The sequence below is a fragment of the Uloborus diversus genome, chromosome 9 (assembly GCF_026930045.1).
Source record: "Uloborus diversus isolate 005 chromosome 9, Udiv.v.3.1, whole genome shotgun sequence".
Taxonomy (NCBI): Eukaryota; Metazoa; Arthropoda; class Arachnida; order Araneae; family Uloboridae; genus Uloborus; species Uloborus diversus.
The window spans coordinates 102,290,342-102,317,459 of record NC_072739.1 but is presented as its reverse complement, the minus strand read 5'-3'; the positions used below and the strand labels follow the sequence as shown (position 1 = coordinate 102,317,459).

General features: G+C 35.1%; 1 protein-coding gene across 1 annotated transcript in view; it reads left to right on the top strand.

Annotated features, from left to right (window-relative positions):
- The window catches only part of LOC129229921 (A disintegrin and metalloproteinase with thrombospondin motifs adt-1-like), a 95,945-nt gene that overhangs the window by 16,229 nt on the left and 52,598 nt on the right, over window positions 1-27,118 (top strand). The window contains exons 2-5 of the mRNA XM_054864300.1: window positions 7,782-7,833; window positions 8,719-8,984; window positions 16,624-16,789; window positions 21,107-21,297. Coding sequence (XP_054720275.1) covers window positions 7,782-7,833; window positions 8,719-8,984; window positions 16,624-16,789; window positions 21,107-21,297 — 675 coding nt within the window. The remainder of the gene's footprint in view (window positions 1-7,781; window positions 7,834-8,718; window positions 8,985-16,623; window positions 16,790-21,106; window positions 21,298-27,118) is intronic.

Sequence of the window (27,118 nt, the reverse complement as noted above, 5' to 3'; positions counted from 1 at the left end):
TTCTCAATCGTTGCCAAATAAAACTAAATAAATGAATAAATAGTGACAAATAAAACAACATTTTTCATCTCGACAATCATTCATGTTAAACGTAAAACCTTCCTTTTGCGCAAAAGTGATGCGTTTCGAAGTTCAACAAACTGATAGAGAAACGTTATAGCCTCTGATCTAAAAAATACATCACTAAAAAAGAGGAAAAGAAAAGAATAGAAAAAGGAATTAGACCGTCCATTAAATTAGTTAACTACTTTGGTGAACATCTACAACAAAAATTGTTCCGAATTTCATGCACAACATTTTTCTGTTTCCTAAAGCAAAATACTAGGGATAAATTCAGAATTTTTCATGAGTCATGACCCGCTATGGGGCATGTTAGAACAGTGTGTCGATAGTTGCAGTAACGTTCGTGATTTTCCTACGTAAAGTTTTTTTTTTTTCTTTTCAGTAAATATTTGATTTAAAAATTTTAACTGAGCATTCGTAGCTATAATATAAACTTGAACCAGGGGCGTGCACAGGGGAGTGGGGGGAGAAGGGACACCTGTTGGCCTGGGCTCGAGCCTGAAGAGGGCCCAATATGTTTAAAATTAGGTGTGAAATATACGGATAAACAAAATGGAAGGAGTTCGGAAAAGTCTTTTGTGACGGGCCCAAAATTTCTGTGCACGCCCCTGACCTGAACCAATATTCTTTATTAACTAAGTTACAGACCAAATTCGGCCAATTTCGTCTGACTATTCGGCAAAATTTTCGTCATTCAGCAAAACTTGGAGTGCTATTCGGCAATATGATCATCATTCTGTTAAATTTGAAGTCCATTCGGCGAAATTATCATCATTCGGCAAACATTAGAGTTCTATTCTTCAAATTGAAAATTTCAACCCTCCAAAAAATTTGAGTTCGGGGCGCCCCAGTCTAAGCGTGTTCCAACGAGCTCCGCTCTCTCCTACTATTTCAGCACATCGCTCGCATAGAACGTAACCTTGTGGACACTGATTTTTCTTTTGACCACAAAGTGAAGAAATGACTGCAAAACTCCGTAAACTGACGTCCACGAAGACGTCAAACGCTGCAGGTGTCTGTCAATTAATTGGAACATGTGATGCAAACATTATGGCATTTCCCGCCATACATTCAATACAGAATTTATAACATGTATTGCATTCATTTTCCCTAAACCTGACAGCAAAAACTCGTTTCCACTAATTAGGATTCGCAGGTGTAGACCAGTTTTAAAGTGGTTAATAAATCTTCACTCCTTCCTTGCTTCTGGGAGGGAGGTAAAGAAAGTGATTATTTAAATGGCTTACGAAAGCTATTTGGAAGAGGCAAAGGGCTAATGAATTGCTTGTTGTGGGTTGTAATTATCAGTGCAGAAGCGAGATTTGTCTGTTGCTCTCAAGAGCACAAAATAATAACAATAATAATAATAATAATAATAATAATAATAATAAATAAAATAAGATAATAATTTTGACGCCATGACTTCAAGTTACAGTACCTATAACCTCGATTTAACGATTTCCTCAATTTAATGATACATTTCACTGGTCTGGATTTGACTGCCTTGAATGTGTAAGCATCTCGATTTAACGATATCCTTGATTTAACGATAACTTTTTCCATTCCCTTGCCAATCGTTAAATGGGGGTTATACTGTATGTAATAATCCCGATTTAACGATTGTAAAGGGATGGAAAAAGTTGTCGTTAGATCAAGGATATCGTTAAATCGAGGTGCTTACACATTCAAGGCAGTCAAATCCAGACCAGTGAAATGTATCATTAAATTGAGGAAATCGTTAAATTGGGTATCGTTAAATAAAAGTTGTACTGTATTTTGAAATCACAAATTGCGATAGGGTCCTACACGTTGAGTTTCTTGTTTTTACAAGTGGACTAGAAGAGAAATAAAGAAGAAGCATCCGTCATATTATAACTGGTGGTTTTCTAGCATTACTTAATACGAGACAATCATCAATAAAAACAATAAGTGGTGATTCTGATGTGGTGATAGATAAATACCTTGGGGCCGATATCCATCAGTACACTTATAATAAAGATTATTTACAATTGCTTAAAAATTAATATTACATATTGCTTTTAAATTCAAGCGTACAAACCTGCAATATTAAGAGCAGATTGATGGCAAATATATGTTTCGGAGACGATTTTGAAGGATGTGCCCAAAAAAGACTTTCAGCAAATATTTGAAGACAGGAGAAAAAAAAAAGCGACGAGTACATTCATTACGTCAACATTTGAAAGATTATTTATTGCACATACATATTTTTTATTAATTTGTGATCACTATTTACTGATCAGCCTTGGTATACGAACATAGCTGAACTATAAATTCGACATAACAAAATTTCTCCATTGCAAAATAACTTCACTGGCCCTAGTCCCGTTGACTTCGTTATAACAAAATTCGCCTGCAGATAGCGACAAAGAAATATTGCATCGAAATTTCTATTAATAGAAAGTAGTGCAATTTTGAACAGCAAAGCTCTTATCCAAATCGATATTTTACAGTAATCGACCGAAAATATCAAAGAAACCGACAACGTCTGCCCATTCTTTTATCGTGATATATCAATCGCACAAAATTCATATATTGGAAAAGGAAGAAGAGACAGCAGGATAACGACCTGTGGATGAATAAGCATTTGCAGAAGAGAAATAGATTTCCGAAACAACTATAACGTTTTTTTTTCTTGGAACGTGCTAAAATGGATAGGTTGGAACAATGGATTGTCATTGGAGACACGTGGCAGGAAGACAAAGGAATTGATGCGAGAAAAGGCAATGTTTTTGCGGAACTGAAATATTTTCCTTTTCTGGAGTGTAAAGAGTTGAAGCGTTAGTTTAAGGAGAATATGTAAGAACAATGGCGGCTTCTGCCTAAAGTGAGGGGCCAGATCATATGGGTACACTCCCCCCCCCCCCCGGTTTTTGAAAAAAAAATATTTTTTTAATATTTAAACTTTTTAAAAATAATAATTTGTCTTAAATAAATAAAAATTAAACTCATTTTAAACACAGGACAAGCTACAAAATACTTTAACTACTAAGTAAATCACGAAAGATATTAATATCATGTTTATGTCCATGATTGCCGGCAGGGTGGTTCACTTTTACCCCCTGAATTTAAAAAATAAAATTCAATTAATCAGATTGGGAAAAGCTACAAAATACCTCCCTTTCAATCTCTGTCTTTTCAAAATAAATAAATAAATTTTAAAAAGCAATATTAATCTAATATTTTAATAGTAATACTATTTTTAAACTTTTAATAACTAATAATTTTGAATGAGTAACGTTAATTTTATCTTAAGTTAGGCCAAATTACAAAAGTGCAAAAATATTGTGATCAGAGAAATATGTAAAAATTATAAATTAATTAACTTTAACAAAGATGAAACTACATTTTAGTATTCACTTTAAAATAAATAAAATAATAACAGATCAACTAAATTAAAAAAAATATATATATAAGGATGAATGAATTAAAAATTTAGTAAAATTTTTTTAGCGATTTACATGCGGATGTACCGCATGCATATGAATCTGCCGCGCCCATGGGTCAGATTCAGAATTTTTCTGCAAAAAAAGAAAAAAAAAATCGAACTATTTTTATTTCCTTCAAATCATTGATAACTGGCCACATTTTCTTTAAAACCACATGAGCAGTAATTTAAATTAAAATGATAATTTCTGTGCAACAATGGGAAGAGATTTTTTGAATAAAAAAAAATCTTGTAAAGATACACACATGTACATACAACACAGCACACAACAGTGGCGCAACTAAAAAATAATTTTTAGGGGGGGGGGCACAATAGGAAAAAAAAATCTGATCAATTTGATTTGCTCATCAAATCGCTCATATTTGAAATTTGTAGTTTTAAAAACGCAATTTTAGACGGTCTTTGGTGATGTTAGGGGAAAGAACGGTTCAGGGGACAAATGTTTAGAAATATAAGATTTAAAGCGCGGTTAAATGAATATTTATTGACCTTTAGGGTAAGGGATGGAGCTCCGAGACTTTCCCCTTTTGAGTAACCGAATTGTTATGATCACCCCTCTAATTCAATGATGAGCCCCGCTTTGTCTTTAATATTGCATGGATTCATTTTGGCTTGGACTCTATGACAAATTGGTGGGGGTAGGGGTATGAGGAATTTGGGACCATTTGCGATGGGATGGACGGCACTTTCCAATTCCTTAGGTTTTAAAGGTACTGAATCCAGGTGCCCGATGTCTCCTTCAATCTCAACACACAGATTCTGAATTAGATTGAGATCTGAAGTTGCTGAAGTACTAAGCACGGTAATGTCTGCCATATTCTTAGCACCATTTGTGGACCTTACCAGCTGTATGACTGGGTGCAGAGTATCGCTGAAATTGTCCATCTTCGGCAGGGTGCATTATGAACAAAAAAGGATGCACTTGACCCGCGATAACATTTAAGTGCTCTTGGAAATTTAGACGTTTTTCCACGCGGATCAAAGAATCCATACATTGCCTATAGCACATACAAGCCAAATCATAGTCCTCGAATAGCTTGACGATGCAGTGGAAGTCGTTGTTTTCATGCTGTTTTATCCACAGTTACAATACTTGCTACTTGCATGATGGTGCATGTGAAAATGTGATTCATGGAATCACATGACCCTTATCAACTATCTTCTGTCCAATCTTTGCATTCTTTTGCAAATTGGAGTGTCTGATTTTGTTCAAGGCATATAGTACAAACTTTTGAACAGGTCATCTGCTTCCAAAGCCTATTTGGTGTAATGTGGAACGAACACTTCATTCAGAGACTTTCGTAGCTGTTCCTACTGGCAATTTGAAGTACTGTTGCTGTTTTGCTGGACTGGACAACTCTGGCAAGACACCTTTTGACTCGCGCACTAAGTAGCCAGTGACGACCACACATCTGACATAAGTCATGGTTTTTTTCCCAAGTAGTTCACTTTCTGTAAACATTAATAACTGCTGTTCTCAAACACTTCTTAAGTGTTACCATTTACTGATTCCGATGCTCCAAGAGTCTACCATCACCCCCTGTTCAAACTTTGTTAAACCACGGAGCTGAGTTCCCGCAAGCTCCCAAATTAATTTTAAATACATTAAAATGCAGACATTTTTTTAAATACTAATTTTACTGAAGCTCACCATTCCACTTTCTTCTTACAGATATTTTTTTCCAAAAATTTAGCAAATGGTATGCATGAAAAATTCTGAGCAGGATTGTATCTGAAAGAAAGAAAGAAGAGAGAGAGAGAGAGAGAGAAAAAAAAAAAAACCTGTGCTATTCCAACGGTAAATAGTCGAGCACAGCATGCATTCCATGCTTTATTCAAATTTTACTTTCTCAGTATCCATTGACTTTCAGGATTTCCGGTCGGACGAACGGATGAAGCGCCATCGAACTAGTTGTGCAATCTCCCACCCCCCATTCGAATCCTTTTTATTACGAAAGATAAACAAAGATAGCGATTTCACGAGAGCAATTCTCGTTTTAGCGCTTGTTCTGTGGTGTGGAACCCGTTTTCTATCGTCTGCCCGGAAAACATGACAATAATTGGCTTCCTCCAACCATTTTGTTTATGATTCGTGGATATGCGCCATTTTTTCCCCCGATTCCTGTATCTATTTATTGTTTGGAATAGCCGTGTGCCGGCATTCTTTTGATGTCTATGAAAAACAGGTTGAAAGTTTGTTGCGACGTCAGTTGTTGCATTGGTGACGCAATTTCTGTATTGGCTTCTCGTTAGGTTCAACATCCGACAACCATAGGTGTGAAATCGAGAGCTGTTTTGTCGATTTCAATGATGACCTTGAATCTTTTAAGTGAGAAAATTCCATTGTCACTATCACATGGCTCCTACTCAAATTCAAAGCATATTATTATACTCCAAATCAAAAACGGATTTTGTTAGTCTGTCGCTTTCTACTCAAAAACTGAAGTGGCGGACGAAGAAAGATTGCTGCCCACTTGACGGAAACTGCGTGAACTCAAGAATACTTAATTCGATTAAAATTTATGATTTATTACTTTCAAAAATCTGGCCATTCTTTTTGAAATACCCTATGCTTTATTTCACACTTCATAGTCCCTCGTTCCTACCACTATTTGGACACATATCAATTGCACATAGTATGAACGAACTGCTCCAGCCTGGGTAGTTATTTGAAAAAAAAAAAAAATCTTACTTTTGCGTCTATCAAATCAGAGGTGCCTACCCCCTTAAGAGATAGGGTTCACTCCTCCTAAATTTCATTAAGAGCCCCCCAGAAGCAAGAGTCCCCCTAAAAATGAGAAAAAAATACCCCTCAAAGCACCCCCTAAGCATTTCAATGGCGCAGTCTGCGCCATGACCCCTCCTAGGTGGGCACCCCTGATTAAATAATACATATTTTTTAAATAAGTAAAAAATCACTAACAAGGAAACACTTTACATATTTTCTTCACTAGTTTGTGGCGAACCGATGCAAAAAAGTGTTTTACAGAGATTAATTTTCCCTATATCGACAATTTTAACGTGATTCAATGGATAATTCTCCAAATATCGCCAAATTGAACTCAGATTTGAAAAAAAAAAAAAAAAAAATCAGAAAATTTTCGCTAACTTTGCGATTAAAAGCTTGATGATATATCGCCAAATTATAACATCACTTGAGTTTGCATTGAAATTTGCACCAAGCGTGCTTCACTGTAAAAAAAAAAATCCGAAATGTTACTGTTTATTTCCGTGGAACGTTTTGGGTTTCCATAGGTTTTCATCTATTTACCCGCAAAATCAAGTATCTTTGCAAAAAAAGTTTCCTGAACTGCTGCAAGTTGCACAAATTTAGACGATTAACTGTTGTAAAAAATATTTTTAACTACTAGTTTAGAGATTGGTTGAGCGTGTTTATTAAGTGTAATCGGCTTTAGTTTGAGCACGACACGTCAAAATCGACTAAGCTCTCAGTGAGTGCGAATAAGTCACTAGATAGCTACAGTCTTATGCAAGGCATGCAATTGTACGCAAGGGATATGCTTGGTTCCTACATGCAATTCTCTCGTAGTTTTGGCCATGGTTGCCTTAATGTTTTTGGAGATTTCTTGGTAAATCTGGAAGGGTCTAACAATTACATGAAACATACTTAAATTTTCTTGAAGGTTCTTGAGATATGACTGGTTCTAACAGGGGAGGTTTCCCTATTCTTCAGAAAGTTTCAGGGATAATTTCAGAAAAGTTACTGACTTTTAGCGGAAATTGTTCCTGGTTTTTGCATGATATGTTACTGGCAGAAATTGAGCACATCAACTGCGTATTATTTTCCAGGAACGTTTCTGAACTGTTTTTACAGTGTTTAAACACTGGAGGTTCCGTGTTCGAATGACCACCTAACTGGAACATCTGCCTTCGCACCCCAGAGCCCTCGGTCAAGAGAACTGAGTTGAGAGTAGTAGGCTTTGTCCTCCGCGTAGTGTTATAATACCGATATTTAGCGATGTGAATACAAAAATTTGGCTCTATATAGAAACAAATTACCACAACTAAGAACAAATTAGCTCTTTATTCTAGAAAGTTTGCCGATCCCTACACTAAAAAGAAATTTCGAACACGAGTTTTTTGGAGTGAAATTTTAAAATGATAAAACGTTTAGATATTTTAGGTAACAATATTAACTTACCAGGAGCTAGGCTCGTTCAAAATTGCTTACGTTCTGTTTTTGAAGTCCTACATGTTAATTTGACATTTCCTATCTTTCTTTTCTTTTTAGTGTTACCCATCAATGCAGTTCCCAATATTTGAAAGCGATGATCAAGAATATGGTAAGTTTCTTGAAGCATTATTTATCGTCAAAGCAAACTTTAAAAAAATAATAAATAAAATTTAAAAAAAAAAAAAAAAGAAAGGAAGAAAAAGAAAAAAAAAGACTTTAAATGTTTCTGTATTGTAATCATATAATATTTCAAAAAAAGTGATATAATTTTTTCTGCAACCACAGCTTTCAATTTATTCCATTAGAAGTATTTGTGCCACCCCCCTTCCCCTCTCCAGATGTTAAATATTAGTAAAAATTAGAAACTTAGAAGTAGGATTTTTTCGCATATATTGAATAAATAGAAAAATGTTAATCATTTGTTCCCTTTTGGTTTTTATATTTTTTCCGGAACTCTATTCGAATGTAATGTTTCTTATTATGCAGTTTAGACATTATTCAGACGGTATCTCTAATATATTCCTAAAGAAATAAAATATTGCAAATTATCACACCTTTCCTGATGATATTGATGAAATTCAGGAGTGAAATATGATTAAAATTCTTGGAGAACCAACTTTTCACCAGAGTCGACCATCAAAAACGTATTTAAATCAAGTTAAAATCCTCAAAAGAACTAGGTGTGTTGAACATTATAAAAAATTACGGTTATTTAGGATGCATCAGTTTTTTTTAATTATGACCACTTTACCTCAAACCAGGTCATTAACACACATGAAAAAGAAAACGCCATTAAACTACTTAAATCAAATTTTTTCTTCCGAAAATTCAGTGCAGCATGTGCTTTATTAATGTAATGTAAAATAACGACAGAAAAATGTAAAGTTTTGAAATAAATTCCTGCATTTATTCTTTATCGTTGAAAAACCTGCATTTTATAACCACTTTACCCCACCAGACCCTAATTTGCATGATGTTCTGTATCTTTCCACAGATGCACAAGAAATCGTCTACCCAAAGCTCATCACACCTGTATCTTTGCACGAAACCATTCTGAAATCGAACGAAACCCCAGTGGCTGTAATAAAAACGTTGAAGCATACTTTCTATATCAAGCTGCAACCCAACTCAGACCTTTTGCGGCAGAATACAGCATCCAGGAACAGTTCAACCAATGGGTCATGTCATTATTATGGAACTGTCTTGTCCCACCATCAAGGTCGCGCTGCTTTATCAATGTGTGGAAGTGGACTCAAAATGGTAAGACAACTTTTTTGGGTGTTAAATACAGGGTTCGGACAACATAACGTTCTTATTTCCAAACGCCGATTCTGTAAAATGAAGGGAAACAGTTTGACGAACTTTTATACAGTCAATGTTACTCAACTGATATTCTCCACAATTCTTTTTGGTGCTTTTGTTGAATTTTAGTTACATCCAGTGGCACAAGCAATGAGACCAGGGGCGGATACAGATTACCATTTTAAAGGGTAGGCAATGCTGAGGAATTGGCCCCCGTCCTCCTCCCCTGCGAACGAATTTACGGTTTTGGTTGAGAAAAATTTCTGAAACTGCTTGGGTGCGAATGGATGTAGTGCACTAAATAGGATGAAAATGTTGCAATGATTTCATAAGCAATGAAAAGAAGTAGTGTTTCAAATACATTCTCTTCTCAAAATTTATAACGAATTTAAAATATTACTGCAGTTGCTTTTATTTTATTCATAAATTGTGTGAACACAATGTGCGTGGATGCATAACTGTGTCATCGGTTTAGGGAGGGGGAAGGTGGTCATGATCCCCATGACCCTGCCCCTGAATCCGCCCCCGCACAGTAAAGCAGTTCCGAAATGTTACTGATTATTTATGTGAAACGTTTCGGGATTTCACAGTTTTTCATCTATTTCCCCATAAAATCAAGTATTTTTGTAAAAAAATTCTCTGAATTGCTACAAGTTGCACAAATGCAGACTTTTTACTGCTGTGAAAAATATTTTTAACTACCGTTTAAGCATTAACTGGACTTGTTTATTTAGTGTATCGGCTGTACCTCGATCACAGTCCGTTCAGGTTGACCGATATAAGTCATTAGATGGCTTCAGTTTTGCAACGCAAGAATTGCAGGTGGGGAAGATGCTTGGATCTTTCTCGCAATTCCGTCTCAGCTCTGACCGTGGTTTCAATAATGCTTCTGGTGCTCCCCTGGTATATCAGGAGGGTTCTAATCAAATGCCTTAAACCTTCTCTAATTTTTCCGGAAGGTTCCCGTCACATGTCTGGCTTTAACCGGGGGACTTTCTAAATTCTTCAGACAGGTTATTGACATTTAACAGAAAACGTTCCTGGTTTTTGCAATATATGTTATTGGCAGAAATTGGGCATATCAGCTGCCCATTTTGTACCAAGAACGTTTTTGAATTGTTATTTCAGTGTGAGTGAGACACTGAACTCCTGCATTGTTGGTACAGTCATAGAAAAAAAAAACGAAACTTTTAATTATTAGGCCATTATACATGCTAGAAAGGAAAAAAAGGTGTTTTCCGACTTGGTTTGAAGTCTTCTTTAAAACTACGTAGGTAAAATTTTGATGAGGGACCATATACAAAGCAAAATGAGCACCAAATCTTGATTTTCAACTGGGAACCCCTATTTTTTTGCTACATAATTATGTTTAGACAGCAAAATACAGGCAGGGTACGAAATTTCACTGCATTCCGTGCAGTAGAACATGAGTTATTAACGAATAACACTTTTGGGACCGTCACCACATTGAAAATGCTTCTTTCAAGGTCTCGGCTTATGCAGCAACGGAATGTAAACAAAGAAAAGATCGAGATTATCTAACTCAATTCAAGATTTTTTGAAGTTCTCTTTTTTTCCGCAATACGATACTTTTTGGCCGATAATGTTGCGCCAAAAAGCGATTTACGGTCGAAAACTTTTTTTTTTTTTTGAAAAAAAAGTTAAAATATTTACTAATTTTTGTCTGTCTGGATTAACCTAAGAAAGACGGATGGGTTTTGGCTGGTCCATCGCAAAGCTTATTGTTTAATAAATCGAATAATGACAAATTAAAAGTAATGGAACTTTTTGCCTTTTCTAATATGATCCTATTGGATTGCTTATATAATCATTCAGCAATTTAGCCACATAGAAATGTAAATATCCAAGCTTATGCCTAGAATTATGATGTGAATATGTTTGATAAATGTATTGTACCTATGTTACAGGTTTATTTTGGAATGAATAAAAATTCTTTTGATGTGAAATGAAATTGCGCGCTTTTAATTTCGCAGAACATCGGCAGAAGTTTGGGCCATGACACACAAAAATATAAAAAATGTACCGCACAAAGTGGGAAGACGCAGCGTTAAATAGATTGGAGACTTGAGCGAAGCAAGGTCCATTTGTTCCGTGAAAATTTGCTCTAAATGCATAAAATAAACCAAGTATCAATCTAAAAAATAAAACAGAAACAGGAGAATATAAATACCCGTTAATGAGCAAACTGTTCATACTCGAACTTTATTCGGGAGCGTTTGGCTATTTGAATTAACACACTGCACAGACAGAGTAGTTGTTCTAGGGGCTTAATTTTAATCGACAAACGACAATTTGTTTTAAATCCAAATTCGATGAAAAAAAGATCACAATGCGTGGTATTATTAAAAAAGCATAACACAATCGGCGGTTTTGGTTGAACATGTAATGTCGCTTAAAAGCAATTTATGTAAGTAATTTCCCCAATGCTGTTTTAGCAACGAGATTCGAGATGGATCCAACACGTAACTAAAATTCGGAAGTTACTTTAACTTAAATCAAGGTGAACCGAAATCAGACCGTCTTTCTCGGATTTCGTAACTTTGCACTTAAAAACAAAGCTTAGCATTCTTTGATTTTGTTTTGCGCACCCATATACTTGTTTGTGAACATTATCCTTAATATCAGGCAATAGGCTGTCGCACCTATCGCAAAACTACGCGCAGCATACCGACAACCGGGTGAGTCTATCCAGAGGCCGTAATTTCGTCCCTGTTGTGGACTTGAGAGTCGGGGTTTGGAGCTAATCGTGCAAGAGGCAGAAGTCATGTCATTGAAACTGAGAGTGCGAACAAACTGGTAGGTAAAGTAAATTAATCTGCTGTATTATTACGGCCTCTAGACGGTGAGATAAATTTTCTTTATCCACCAGTTTGTTGGAACTCTCAAGCCTCAATGACATGACATCTGCTTCCTTGCTCGGTTAATCCCAGTTCAGGGTTGTGCTGCCAATTAATAGGAAGAATCTGATAGTCTTTGGCAATTAATGCAGCGGTAACGTTCAGCTCCGCCACACTGGTCCGTGTGGCCCGTTCATTGTGTAAAGTGAAAGATCAGAGTCCAATTTTCAGAAATTCGTTTCTGAAAAACATGCATATAATAAAATAGGCATCCAGTTGTTGATAACAATTATTTTTATTATAACTTTCTTTCATTTTCCATAATTTTCCATGTTATTCAAAAAAGAAGAAAAATTTTGAAAATTTATCTTTGGCTCAAGAAAAGATTTTAATGTGAAATGCACGGACAATGACAGAAAAAGTAAATAGAAAAATAGTATTTAAATTACAATTAAAAATAGACAAAAACTCTACTTAATCTTACGCCCAAATTAATGTTTTGTTAAATCTTTGACGAAGTCGAAAAAAATAAATAAACAAATAAAATAAAATAAAATAAAATAAAATACAGTTGGCTCTCTGTTTAACGACTTTCAAGGGACGACAAAAAAATCGTCCTTAAGTAGAAATCGTTCTTAAATAAAATGCTTTTAAAACTAAAGCGCACTATCTGGGACCGCGAAAAGCCGTCGTTAAATAGAGAAAGTCGTTAAATAGAGGGTTGTTAAACAGAGAGCCAACTGTAAAATAAAAAGTTCACAATTAGCCACAACTACTACTTAGTGTGCCGAATTTGGTCTCAAAGCACGTGGGTCACCACTGCCACTCTGGCGACTGACATGTCCTCTCCAAGATCTTAATACATTGAAAAGAATTCAAGCACTTTACATAATAATAATAATAATAATAATAATAATAATAATAATAATAATAATAATAATAATAATCCGTAGAAATCAGCAAACTGATCTAAGAGTAAATATCATTTACTGACCCATATGGATAGCGTTAAAGGAGAAATTTCACGCTGTCGGCTATTTTTCGAGTGCTTTTCCCCGATTTAGACATTGCAATAATTTTCCCTTTTAGCAAATTATCATTTAGACGAGCCATTCTACACTGCCTATTGCAACATGACAAGCAAGACAATGAGGTTTATTGTAGGTCTGTGTGAAAGAGTTGTGTATGTTAATTTTTTTTGAAAATTATTTTTTTACAAAAAGCATTGAACGACGCAGAAAAAAAAAAAAAAAAAAGAAAAAAAAAAAACAGAAATATTTTACGTGTAGCTTTTAGTTTAAAATGTTCTGTAAAATATTCTTTTATTAGGCAATGAAATAGTATTTCACATTATTTACATATTGACGTTTAAACGATATCCACAAAAAACTGACGATTGCAATATTGTGTTATTCTTCTGCAGAGACAGCGAATAAATTTATACAATAAAAAAATTCATAGACGTAATTCTAACGTAGAAAAACCACGTTATAATTGGCTTGCTCATTTTGTTGAACAATTTTGTTCTTTTTTTCCGAGGAAACTTACTTTCATAATTTCTGTTTTAAAAAGGTATACGGTCCCCTAAAGTGGGAAAAAATGAACTTTTAAGCATAGCGCGAAAACTACTGAATATTTTGAGCTCAAATTTTGGATTCCCGCATGAAAGCTCATCTAGATTGTTTTTCTATTAAAATTTAATGTAGTTTCAGATCATATTTTTTTCAAAAAATATTATCATAATTCATAAAAAAATCTAAATTTATATTTTAGTTGTTGTAAATGATGTTTTTAGTATTGGGCCGATTCATATTTTAATATAAAAAGCAATATTTGCCGTTCCTAGTCTAGTTTATGTGTTATGTGTAACAATATCAAAAAACGTTTTAACATTACGAGAAGGATTTTTCAAAACTCAATTCTGAAGTAACGGCTGTATCAAATTAAACAAAATTTTGTATACAAAGTTAAAAATGAATGCTAATTGCAAATATGTGATAAAAAAGGAGGGTTCCCATTGAAAATTTTGAAGTTGATGCTCGTTTTAATACGAAGACGACCCCTTAACAACAATTTATCAACATAATTATGTAGAACACATTATTCCTGAAAAAATAACACCTTACACTTGTCTCTAGTGTCAATAGTCTTCGAATACGAACGAGTGTTTCGTTTTTTTTTCTATGACTGTATAACAAGACTCCCGGATTGTTGGTCTGACTTTGATGGATGCTACTGATCGGAATAGTCTTTCTTCTGTTCATTTCCTTATGATTTGGAATCCAGCTTAAGCCGTAGGTCCCCCATCGACTCTTCAAAGCAATTACTTAAAAAATAAAAGAAAAGAAAAGAGAATGACAGTTGAAATATTTATCTTTGTGCAACAAGTTAAAACTTTATGACAACATTAATGTTTCACAATGAGCAATAAGAATCGACACGGGCTTCAGAGTAACAAGGAACCCTTTTTGAACGAAAAGAAATTAGCTTATGAATGAAAAGGCACTGACTAAAAAAAGCCAAGTTTTTGAATTGAAAAACAGGTTCCTTGAAGTCTAGAAACTGGCGTCTGAAATTCGTACTGCTAATTGTGCAGTATTTGTCATATTTCAAGATTTTAACAGAATAAATCGCTTAAATCTAAAAATTTTCAAACTTCACAAAGATAAGAGTTTGTTTTTGCAAAATACATATTGTATAGTATTAAGAATAAAAATAACTTTTCTTGGTAATTAAATAATTGAAACAGAATAAATCGCTTAAATCTAAAAATTTTCAAACTTCACAAAGATAAGAGTTTGTTTTTGCAGAATACATATTGTATAGTATTAAGAATAAAAATAACTTTTCTTGGTAATTAAATAATTGAAATGCTGATATAGCAGTTATTAGCAACAGCTACAATTTTTCGAAACTACATATCATGCATGGAAACAAATCATTCTAACAAATGAAAGTTCCTTTAAAGACATTTCTCCCAATCCTGTCCCACTAAAAGCAATTGCACACGGAAGTGGGCTTAGTAGCTCTTTCAAAGCAAGGATCAATGATCCCTTTACTTCATACAGAAGCACCTTAAATGTCGACGCTTTGTCGTTCACTGTATTTTATTGCCAATTGCTTGGCGACAGAATAATTGCGATGTTTAAGACATTTATGACAAGTGATGTATGGAATTGGTGCTTTCTTTTAAGAATCTATGCAACGAATTTTATTGTCAGAAATGGACAACATATGCAAAACCATGAAAATTTTCATGCGGATGGCATTTTGCGAACTGCTGTAGAATAAAAGCCAACAAAAGATTAAAAACCTGTTTATGTTATGTTAGTCAAGGAAAATTGCTGAACCCTTATTGCTTTCAATGGGATTTCTTTTCCTCAGAAAATAAAAATTCGTTTAATAATTAAAGATTTTTCATTATCTTTATTAATCACTTGACTTTTTGCTCTTAATGTAGCCCACAGAATGGCCAATATTGCAATTTTCACACCAAACTTAAGTCTTTCTTTGGTTTTGTTCAAGGGCAATTCCATATTTGATGGAATGACATATTTTATGGCTTGCCCATGCCGGAATTGAATCAAGAATCATGGTGCGTGGAGCATTCTGCTCTATCTATCGCCTATGCCAGTTGTGCTCAACCTTTTTCTACCTGGAAGGCACACCTCATATTGAAATCATTTCCGCGGACCAGAACGCGAATAAACTTTCAAAATAGCTCATTCAATTCTGAAAGATTACAAACCAATGATTGTTGTTAACCATTACTTGATGCTTATTTTATTAATTGCATCTGTTTTTCAGAAACCAATTTTTGAATACTTGTTTCCAAGTTTGTGTCATTTTCAATAATCATGCTTTTCAATTTGTAACATGGAAAAAACAACGAGTCATACGGATCAGCTTCACAGGTCGGATGTTGCCCGTGTGCCGTAGGTTGGGCACCTCTGGCCTATGAAATTGAGCATCTAATCTATAAAATGTTGCAAAATGTCATTGAAGGTAACTAGTGCAGTGGCATTTTCATAGGGAGGGCAACGGGGAAAGTTACCCCATCCAGGAATGGGATTTTTTTTTTTTTTCAATTTTTAATTAAGTAATACGTTTTTAGTATACTTTTTTGTTAAAAGTTTTTGAAAAGCATAAACGAATTGTTCAGTATCACTTAAAAACATCGCTTAGAACAAACATGGTTAGCAATGAATTGATTATTTCAAAATACGCTGAGAAATGTAAAATTTTATGTAAAGGTTGCCTTTACGTCCAAACCTAATAACCTTTGAGGGAATAGTTCTTTTTGGACCAAACTAGTTTCAAGCTGTTAGGCAGGACTCGCTATTTAGCAATTTTTTGCTGAACAGTTGAAAGAACTTCAGGTTAGAGCACACGGATAAATTGGAATTCTTTGTGAATCCACATCTGATATGAATTGCTTTAGATAAAACTTTGGCAGGTAGATCCGAAGATATTTTATCTTCTGATATAAGAAATGTTTAAAAAAGAAACTGTGGTATTGATGATATTTATATAATTTCCACATTTTATTTTAATTTCACTTTATGTTAAACTTTCAGACATTCATACCCTTTCGAAATTATAAATGAACTTTAAGTCCAGGACCGCCCTTGAACTGGCACCACAAGCGTCCCGAATGGGCACACATGCACACATTTACTTGATTGAAAAGCGAATACTTGTTGGAAGTTTCATGATAGAAAATTTTCTGTCTATTTCAGAGTGGAGTCATCATGTTGGAGAACGACACATACGTCGTTCGCCCGCTGGAAGGTGACAAGAGCACATTTCCTGGGAGCCATGCGAACAGTACTTATGCGGATAATGCTCATGTTCTTAGAAAAATGGAAACCCCTACAGCCTCTCATTGTGGAGTGAATCATGAAAGTAAGATAGTTGATTTCAGTTGGCAGCTATTGAAGCTATCCTCTCTTAGAAAATCTTACCATTTATCCATTCATCTTTACTAGCTATAAGGTTGTAAAAATGAATGCTATCTTATAGATACTATCCTACCATCTTGAAAAGATATCAGTATACGAGGGCAACTTGGAAATTAAAGAACATTTCCGTCTCACGTCGCCAGGGGCGCGTCGATTAATTATATTTTGGTGTCCACGTGCTCAGCACCTCAGTCGCCACCCAGCCCTCACAACGGGAACATCTCCACACTGCCTGTTTTTTCCGATATTCAAATTTAAAATGTGCTAAAAAAAATCCATTGAGTTGTGAGGAGCGTTCTGTGATTCGGTTTTGTTGGCAAAAAAACTAACACTTATAAAAAAAAAATATCGGCTACTGTATGGAGAGTACGGAAACAGCGTAATAAATGAAAGTACCGTCCGAAAATAATGCAGTTTGAAAATGGCCTAACTAGCATTCACGATGAAGGAAGGTTGATGATGATAGATTTTCCCCCATCCGCTCTATAGTCCCGATTTTGTTTCCGAGAATAAAAACCGGCTAGCAACACAGCGCTTTGACGACGAGGAGGAGGAGGTTTGGTTGCGCATCACTGAGTGGCTGAGATCACTGGCTGCAGAACTTAACAAAGAAAAAATTTCAAAGCTTATTCATCTCTTTGATAAGTGCCTCAATTTGTGTGGTGACTATGTAGCCAGTCAATGAATGCTCAAAACAGGGGTGTAGCCTGCATGGAATATGCGATAATTTTTAACTTAAGAATATTGTTATGGGTAATTAGTAAGTAAACATACTAAAAGTTCCCGACCCTAGGGAGTGAGCTAAAGTTGTAAGGGAGGGGGGAAGAAAATTTTGGGTGTTTCGAGAAAATGCCGGAAACGGTGGGAAAAATGCGTTTAAAATATAAATTCAAGCTAAATAAACTTCCTAAGAAACTGTCTCCACACATATTTGTCAAATTTCCAATAATTTTCTGGGTATATGTTATGAAAAATCGATATTTTTTGGAAAAATTCTCTCATTTTGTTAGATATTTGCTCCTAGGGCCTCCCAGGATCAGTACTCATGAAAACTTTCAATAACAAAGTTGTAGAGCTTTAAATTTCCTTCAATTTGATGTGCTGTTTTGTTATATTTTATTCAACCAATCAAAAGTTACAGAACTTCAAACACTCACTTTCATGGAAAAAAATGGAACACTTGCCTTTCACAAATTTCAAACTGACTCGAAAGGATCGCGCACTATCTCTTTCTTCATTGAATTTGACAATGCAGATCTATAATAAATAAATATTTGTGGATTACTTCAACACAAATGATGTTTGGGGGGGGGGGAGGGTCCTGAAATTGTGACTTTGTGACAAGGGGGAAGGAAAGAGTAAAAAGTGTGACGACATCAAGCATTTTTTCATGTGAATATATTTATGAAAAGTAGCTTGCAAAACGAACTTTGTGACAAGGGGGTTCAAAAGGGGGGAGGGAGTCAAAAATGTTGAAGGAAAAAAAATGTAACATCATTTAAGGACAGCCCCTTACCAAGAAATTGGACAGAGATTTGCAGTACTACGTATATGCAGTTTAAATTAGCTCCATGCCCATGGCATTGTTTAACGAAAGTGAACTGAGGAAGTGCAGAAAGCCAGCACTTCCTCAGTAAGAAATTTGTTAGAAGTAATTAATATGTAAACATACTGAAAGTCCCCGACCCTAGGGAGGGGGAGTTAAATGTGGGAAGGGGGAGCTGAATTTTGTGGTTTTCGATTATATCTCGGAAACGGCAGGAAAAATGTGTTTCCGAATAAAAATGAAAGTTAACTAAATTTGTTGTGAAATTTTTCATACATATATGTCACATTTTCAGTGGTTATTTAGGTATAAGTTCTTGAAAACCAATACTTTTCGAGAAAAAAAAAGAATTATCTCGTTCTTATTGTCTTAGTGTGTCTGTGCCAAGCAGGCGCTCAAAGGATCTTGTGCAGCAATCATGTGACAAGGACCCTGACGGTTTTCTGTGTCTTGAAAATCCACCAACCGAACACTTGAACTGCAGATTCAAACCTGATACCAAAGAAATACGAAGCCTATTCCCAATCACCGCGACACCCAGCTGACAAGCAATCAAAAACTGTAAAGTTCTAGCCTGTACTCAATTTCGTTATTCTTACTGAAATGAATATGTGACGCTATGGCATGATAATGAAAATTTTAGTAATAGAAATAAGGTAAATTTAGCTGACCGGCAGAAAATGGAATTTGGATTGACAGTAATTAGAAAATGAAAAGATCATCTTCAAGGTGACATCTTGGTTTTATTCTGAAACAGAGGGATCATATCACCAGCAGTGGAAAAGTTGTTCTAAGAAATTGGTAATGTATTGATTCGTCGTCCCCTTCGTCCTGGATAAATATTTTGATTCCGTTGTTGCCACTGCCCGTGCAATGTAAGCTTGGGACAGATTAGTTTAACGATGGGGCCGTGGTAGCCTGATCGGTAGGGCGTTGGACTCGGGGCCGGAGGGGCTCGGGTTCGATCCCCGCTGGTCGAAGACCCGCCGTCGTCATTAAAGGGGACTGGGCGACGCTAAATATGCTCGTGGTCTCAATGTCCTCCAAGTGAAACGATACCTCTGGGGGTGCTAGTTCCAGGTAGCTATTAGCTCTTGGACTAGTTCTAAATTCTCATTAACTGTTCGATCCGGTGATGGTGCTGCCATCTATCGGTATATAAAATAATGGAGGCAAGGCACTAGTATGCAGACCTCGACATAAATACAGTTGAAGTCAGTTGTGACTCTTGAATAGAAATAGAAATAGTTTAACGATGTTTCCGGTCACTTGTAGAAAATCATCAAGTCAATCATCAAGCTTCAATTTTCATTGTTCTAAAGGGCTTGAAAAATCAACACAACCGCAAATACGATAACTGTAAATCTTTTGCAGTCTCAGATCAAGTTCGACTGGATTAACGAATTAACGTTATCACTAACAGAATCCTATCGAAATTGCTCTGATGTATTTTGATTCTTGCAACCTTATTTTGTAGAATGAACGTGTCATTGTCGCTTGTGAATGGATATGTTTCTGTGAAAGTCCAAAATCTGGTAAAGGAATATCAACATTAACCAATGAATATCAATATCAGCCGACGAACATCAGCATACCAAAGACATGAGCGAAAAATGAATATTTCCGATGAATCACCAGTGTATGTCAACATTCTCCTATTTTTGTCTTTCACAGTAACATATATATTTAATCAACCATCAATTATTAAAGATTAGTTGCATACAAACGAAAAATTTTGTTTTCGATTCTAATTTTTCGGTTGCACAACTGCTTCAATTCTTCGCTCCGAAGCCCAGTAAGTTTTAAGTTGTTTGTTTTAGTCATTGTTGCTTCTCTGGGAAGCGTAATATTTTGAGTTGATTGCAGTCTGTTGAACAAAAGGTCTTAGAAGTAATTTATGGCTCATTTGTTTTCTCAGGCTGAATAATGTCTTTTCTTTAAAAATCCGCTTTCGAAATATGAAGTCATCCTTTAATTGTCTCTTCACTTACATGTCAACTGGATTATTTAATAGTGTCTATTTCATTATGAATGTGAGCTTTTTTTTAAAATCGGTAAAAAAAAGAAAAGAAAAGAAAAGAAATAGAAGAAAGAAGAAGAAGAAAAAAAAAAGGAAATGGGGGGGGGGGGGGAATAAACATTTCCCATCTTTCGGTTCCCTCTTATAGTGATGTTTCGATTTGTCTCAATTGTACATTTCAAATCTAAGTAATTTTTAAAATTATTTCAATTTTTTTTTCATTTCAGCTTCAATTCGCACTCATTTTATAAATTAAATGGACTTAACTTTTTTAGTACACGAAAAAAGCATCCAATCATGATTCCGTTTGAATAATTTTAAAAGCCCTTAAAATCATTTAATGGCTCTAAACCAATCACTGGGTGATTGACAGCTTACTAAACCAAAAAAATGTTTCTTTATTGGTTGGAGTGACTTCAGAGCTTTCCACTATACTTTCTTGAAAGTCCATAGAATAAAATGAGTCACTGTGATAAAATAAATATTTTTATGTCCAAAATTCGGGTAATTCCTGTTAACGCACAGTTACTTTTGAAAATTATTAATACTTTTAAGTTTTGAATGTAATGTTTACTTTTACTTTAAAAAGAAAAAACCCTTAAATGTTTATTTTAATTCGATGTCTCACTTAAAACTAAACACATGTACATTACACATATATAAACGTTGATTTTGTTTTCTTTTTTTAAATCTAGATGTTCTCAATCATGGAGACGAAAATTACCTCAGCAAGAAGGAAATGCGATTTCGCAGATCAGAAACTTCCGCCCGAAAAACAATCGAAATAGCAGTCTTTGTGGACAACAAACTGTACGATAAGTTCATCGAAGAGAGGAAGCAACCAGTGTCTCAATTAAAAGACACCGTGTTGGCTATACTCAACGAAGTAAGGAAGTTTAAAAATTAGCATAGTTATTCAAATTTAAAAAAAAATTCACGGCTTAGCACATGCGCAAACAACTTCTGCCGTAGCCTACTGGGATGCAAACAGCCGTTCCATGCTCTGCTAGTATCAATGGTTAAATCCTCGTAGGCTACGTTTCGCCCGTTAACTTTAAGTTGTGTAGCTGTTGTCCGTTTTTCACAAGAAGGCACTTGACTCCTCCCTCGTCACGTGGTATCCGATGATTCTATTTCGCTGTTTTCGGCAGTAGGTATATTCGGATCATAGCATTTTGTTGTAAAAGCAGCAGTTTTTAAAATGTAAGAATAACTTAAATGACTACAGACAAGTAAAGCAAGTGAATTAAAGGACACTAGAACTTTTTTGCACATTAAAATGCACGCCCAGGTTAAGGCTGTCTGGTTGTCTCCTTTAGAAGCGCGTGGATTGCGCAACGATCACCCCCGCGTAAAATAGAACTCTGCGTTCGAAGGGGCGTGGCGAAGTGCCTTCTCCTGAAAAACGGACAATAGTTATGTAAGATCTACGATTTGACCCTTGCTTGCATGTCAGACAGTGGTTACTTACCAGATGGCGCCACAGAAGTTAACACTTGGTTAATTTGGAAGTTACCGGCTCTACCTATGAAATAATTCACTAACTTAATAATCGAAACGCTTCCTGCACTATTACCATCAATGGCATGTTTTTCAATGCAGAATTACTGTGAAGGTCTGTCTTCTTGTCACCATGTTGCGGGCGTGACCTCAAATCATTAATTTTGAAGTACAAGAAAACTTTTTAGGAAGTTGATACATCATAATATCATACGTAATAGTTCCTTGTAGAAGGTGTTTTTTTAGAAGTAGAGAACTTTAGGTTCAAATAAAACACAGTTAAATGTCGTTAATTGCCATGAATGTTGCTTTATTCGGAAGATGATTCTTTGCCATTTTTATTTAAATATGATTTCTGGCATATGGCCACCTCGGCTGGCTCGGAGAAAGTCCAATTGGAAAGTCCAATTTTCTCACTTTTTGCAGCAATACAGGCCGTATGTCAGTAATAAGGTGGCCAATGTTCTCTTCAAAGGCGTCAATCGTCTGTGGCTTATCGGTGCAGACCAGAGACTCCACATAGCCCCACAAAAAGTAGTCCAGCGGTGTTAAATCGCATGATCTTGTAGGCCAATTCACGGGTCCATTACGCGAAATTATTCGTTCACCGAACGTTTCTTTCAATAAATCAATTGTGACACGCGCTGTGTGACATATTGCACCGCCCTATTGTCTATTTATGATGAAATGGCAAACCAAACTGAACGCAAAACAAGTGACAGCTAACAAAATGGCACACATATCAAACAGTGTTGCCAACTTAAATTTCTACACCTCTAAAAAAACATTCATCAATATTAAAAGCCAAAGTAAAAATTCCGGGAATGAAGAGCCAGTAAATGCGTAAAAATGTCAAACCCACGCTAACGGATTGACCAAGGTTTAACTCTACTAACTACATATAAAACTTAGTTTTAATAAATCTTGGCTCAAGTTTTAATAAATCTTGGCTCGAAATTTCATTATACAGGAATTAATATTGAATTTAACATTTTTAAAAACACCGACTCAAATGTATCATGGCAAAGATCACTCTCGACCAACTCATCTTTTGAAAGATAAGACTCAAAATCGGTTCTTCCCTTTTTAGAGCTATGTTGCCTAAAGCCCTGTATCCGTCTCTTAAGTGGCGACACACTTTGATCTATGCACTGCGTGCCGCTTTCGACTGCGATTGGAAGTGGGCAATCACGTGGGCTCAGTCCGCCATTTTGTGTCGCTGCCTGTGTGATTTCACTGTGCGGAATACCAGATATTTTCTCTTTGCTATTCGTAATTTTCATCAAAAGCTATTTTAAATGTGACGATGCCTTGGTGTAGTGCATTTGGATGTTCAAGCAGTTCAAAATCGGGTCACAAGTTGTATCGATTACCTATGGGTAAATGAAATGAAGTGCCGCCTCACACATTATGTAAATATTTTATCATAAAGAACTGACATCTATTTGGTATTTCAAATTAATTTTAATATATCTACCTACTCCATGTATGTATCATGTACTTTTCGCACATTGCTTAACGTAAAAAATAGTTTGTGTGTAACATCATTTCAAATTTCAAACACTTTTCCACTAATAGTGAAATACTGTTGCAAATACAGATATATTCTGTTTTTCAATTCAATTCTGTGCAATTTCAGATACTTTTTGAAACTATTGTTGAAATCGTAATACTTTTTACTTTTCATGAAAATGTCGGTTAGTTTGTTGATTTTTTTGGTATGATAAGGATATTCACTAAAATTATATATAGTTCCTTCAAGTATTGTAAAGCTTAACTATGTAACGGCTCCAAATAAATTGCTAGCAGCGGTAAAATATTTGCCCAGTTTTTAAAACTGATAGTTCTGAGTTTAAGAGAACAAAGCCGTCAAAATTTAAATATGCTAATTATTTTTATTTATTTCTAGTGTAAATTTTCTATTGTTTAGTTAGTTTCAAAATGTCTCAATAACTGTAGCAAAATTGTTTTAAGAAAACATAGTTTTGCTTTTAATTGTGTCATAGGCATGAGTTTCAGTGTGTTGCCAAGTTAATTATTCATCTATTTTGTGCTAAAATCTCAAGATATTAAAAATGCGAAATTATTTATTAAAAAAATTAAGCTTCTTTGAGATTGCAGTAACATATAACTCAAGTCAATTTATACAATTATATAAAGATTTTTTTTTTTTTTTGGTCCGGAAAAATGCTGTTTTCGTTTAATTATTACTTCGACGTGAAAATTTTTCAATAAAAAAAATATATATATGGTTTATTCTAGTGTCTGTTGATTTATTAAAATTCATTATTTCAATTTATAACAGTTCGTCAAAGATGTAATCTGCACTCTTTTATTTGAATTCCTATTGGTATCAAATGATTCAATTAATATTATTTTTTTAATATTGATTTAAAACTGGTTAAAACACTTTATTATGATTTTGTTGATTTTTTAAGAACTAGTAGTATCTTTAAAAATTTGGTTTAAATGAAAGGCATTTTTTAATGTAAAATCGTCATGAGAAACAAGCAAGTGTTGGTAAAATGCAAAAAAAAAAAAAAAAAAAAAAAAAAAAAAAAAAAAAAAAAAAAAAAAAATTAAGAGTCCTGCTGAAAATAAACCTTATTAGTTAAGGCAAAAAGAAATTTTGCAATTTTTTAGATGTGAATAATTTTCTATAAGAAAACTACACACATCTATATATATAATTCTCTTACGTGCCGGCAAATGAAGGGGTGAATTTCTAAACCTCTGTTGGCAACACTTCGCCGATAAATCATGTAAACAAACTTCTACGTTGTTTTGAAATCTTGAATCACAGAATACTCAACGAACTTTTTTTTTTTTTTTGAGATGAGTTTGAGTCGGGCTGTGGCCCATTTCAACCTTAATCAGCAAAGAAAAGCTCAAAGAAGGCAGGAAACCGTTCTTGAATCCAATTTAAGACGAGCCATTTCCAGAGTTGTATTCTCTGATTCGCTGCCGATAATTTTTAGCGGCTGGGGAATTTTCAGTCAGCAGTTCCTTCAACAGATCAGGTGCGTCACACAATGCCGGTAACCGCACCTTTCCGTCATGGCAACATTTAGTATATTTATTTGCAGTATTACGCTCTTTCTGCCAATAAAGAGCACCACAAAATTCGCATTCTTCACACATTGCTCCACAATCATGTTCATCGGCAATGTTGTTTTGAACGCGTAGGCGCTTTGAGCGTCGTCTATTCTCTGCTTCAGTACGACAGTTCAGTTCAAAATGAATAACCGAGAAAGAATTTACTTTATTCCTTTTATTCTCAGCTGAAAGGTTTCGCCAAATTTGTTTAGGGTTATAGTAGTTTTAGTATTGTGCAAGCAAAGTAGCCTTGGCGAGTTTTCGCGTTTTTAGTTAAACCATTTTTTGTTCGTGACGTGGCAAGGATTCAGAATAACAACAAGAAGGACAAACGTTTGAGAAAATATGTTTGGTGCTCTCTGAGCCTGTTTTTAGTCATGGCCAGCTCTATGTGGCATTATCAAGAACAAGATCTTTTGAAGCAGTGTCAGTTGTGGCTCCCAAACGGGACATTTTTAATTGTGTATATGAGGAAGTTTTCTCAGATTAGAATATATAAGAGTGTAAATATGTAAATATATAAGAGTGTAAATAATGTAAATACATCCCTCGGGGGAGCCTGTAACCCCTAGAGGGCGCGTCCCCAGGTGGCGGATAGGGGAATGCCTTCATTGGTTTTCCAATGGGTGGTAGAAGGGAAATAAAATACCTTCCGCGGACCAACAGGTAGAAGTGCAATCTCTCCAAAGCAATGACAGACACTTTTGTATCTATAATGGTAAAGTTGTGCACATTGCCAAGGCAGTCATCTTACATACAGCAAAGTTAAACTGTCGAAAATCTGGCTAAAGCAGACAAATTAACATTATGAACGTAATTTTCATATTGGTTAAATGGATGGTGACCTAAATGCAATTACCAACTTTAATTTTTACGGAAAATTTTAGCTAGGCTAATGTATTGGCATACAGCGAGCGAGCGAAGCGAGCATGGATCGCGAAGCGATCCACAGGGAACTGCGTAAGCAGTTCCGGGGGTTGGCGAGCGATAGCGAGCAGGAGGCGATAGCCCCCTAGTTAGTAATATAAATGATACATGAATAAGTTATAACTCTTGCCCAAGTTACAAACAATTCATAACGTAGTTAATTTAGCTCACTACTTTTCTACTACACCAAATTTCTAATAATAAATCGCATATTCAAAACACTTCAGATAATTTGTAACTCAGAAGGTCTTTATGGTAGAAAAAAAAAAGAAATTACTCTTAAAAATATCGAAAATTCCTTCGAAAGACATTTTTACTAATATGCGGTTTAATAATAAAAAATACATTTTACTAAGATAAAATTCAACATTTTTGTACGTATATTGTCAGTTACATAAGTTACCCTTAAAAACCTGCAAACATTCGTTGATAAAAAGATACTTTTCAATGAGCGAAACTCAGTATTTTTCTACTATTGAGATAGGGAGAAAGTTGCGGAACGACACAAAATGGCGGACGCTGGAGCGTGTCGCCACTTAAGAGACGGATCGAGGGCTTTAATGTTGCCCACAGACAAATACCTTTTTGTTCTGGGAGTTAAAAACGATTGCCAGAATAAATAAATAAACAAAACTACAAGCAGGTTTTTTTTCCCATTTTTATGTTTTCTACAGGATATTTTCCCAATGGGTCTAAACTTATATTACATCTCAAAGAAGTGATTAATGATAATATATTTACAAATAAAAATATGACAAGCCATGTTGCGTCAAATATTACAAACAGTATGCCTTCAGCCTAAACCACGAATTGTATGGAATTGGCAAACGTCCAGTTAAGAGGAGTCTATCTGAATGAGTGGGAAAAGTAAAATTTTGAGACGCGAGTTCCGCTCATTTGAGTGAGACTCTGCTTAATTAAGAGGTTAAGTATACGTCTGCAAAAGCTGACATCTTCTGAAACTAATAGATATGTCCATTTCCGCACGTAAACCGGATGTTTGCCTTTCCATACAATCCGTGGTCAGACAGTTTTTATATGAAAGGTTATTTTACTCAAAAAATAACTAACAACCAACGAGAACGCAGTTATCAAAATGAAGGTCTGACATTTAAGTACAGTCATAGGTATTTTTTGCAATACCGTCTGTATTTAGAATCAATTATGCGGAAGGTGAGAGTGTT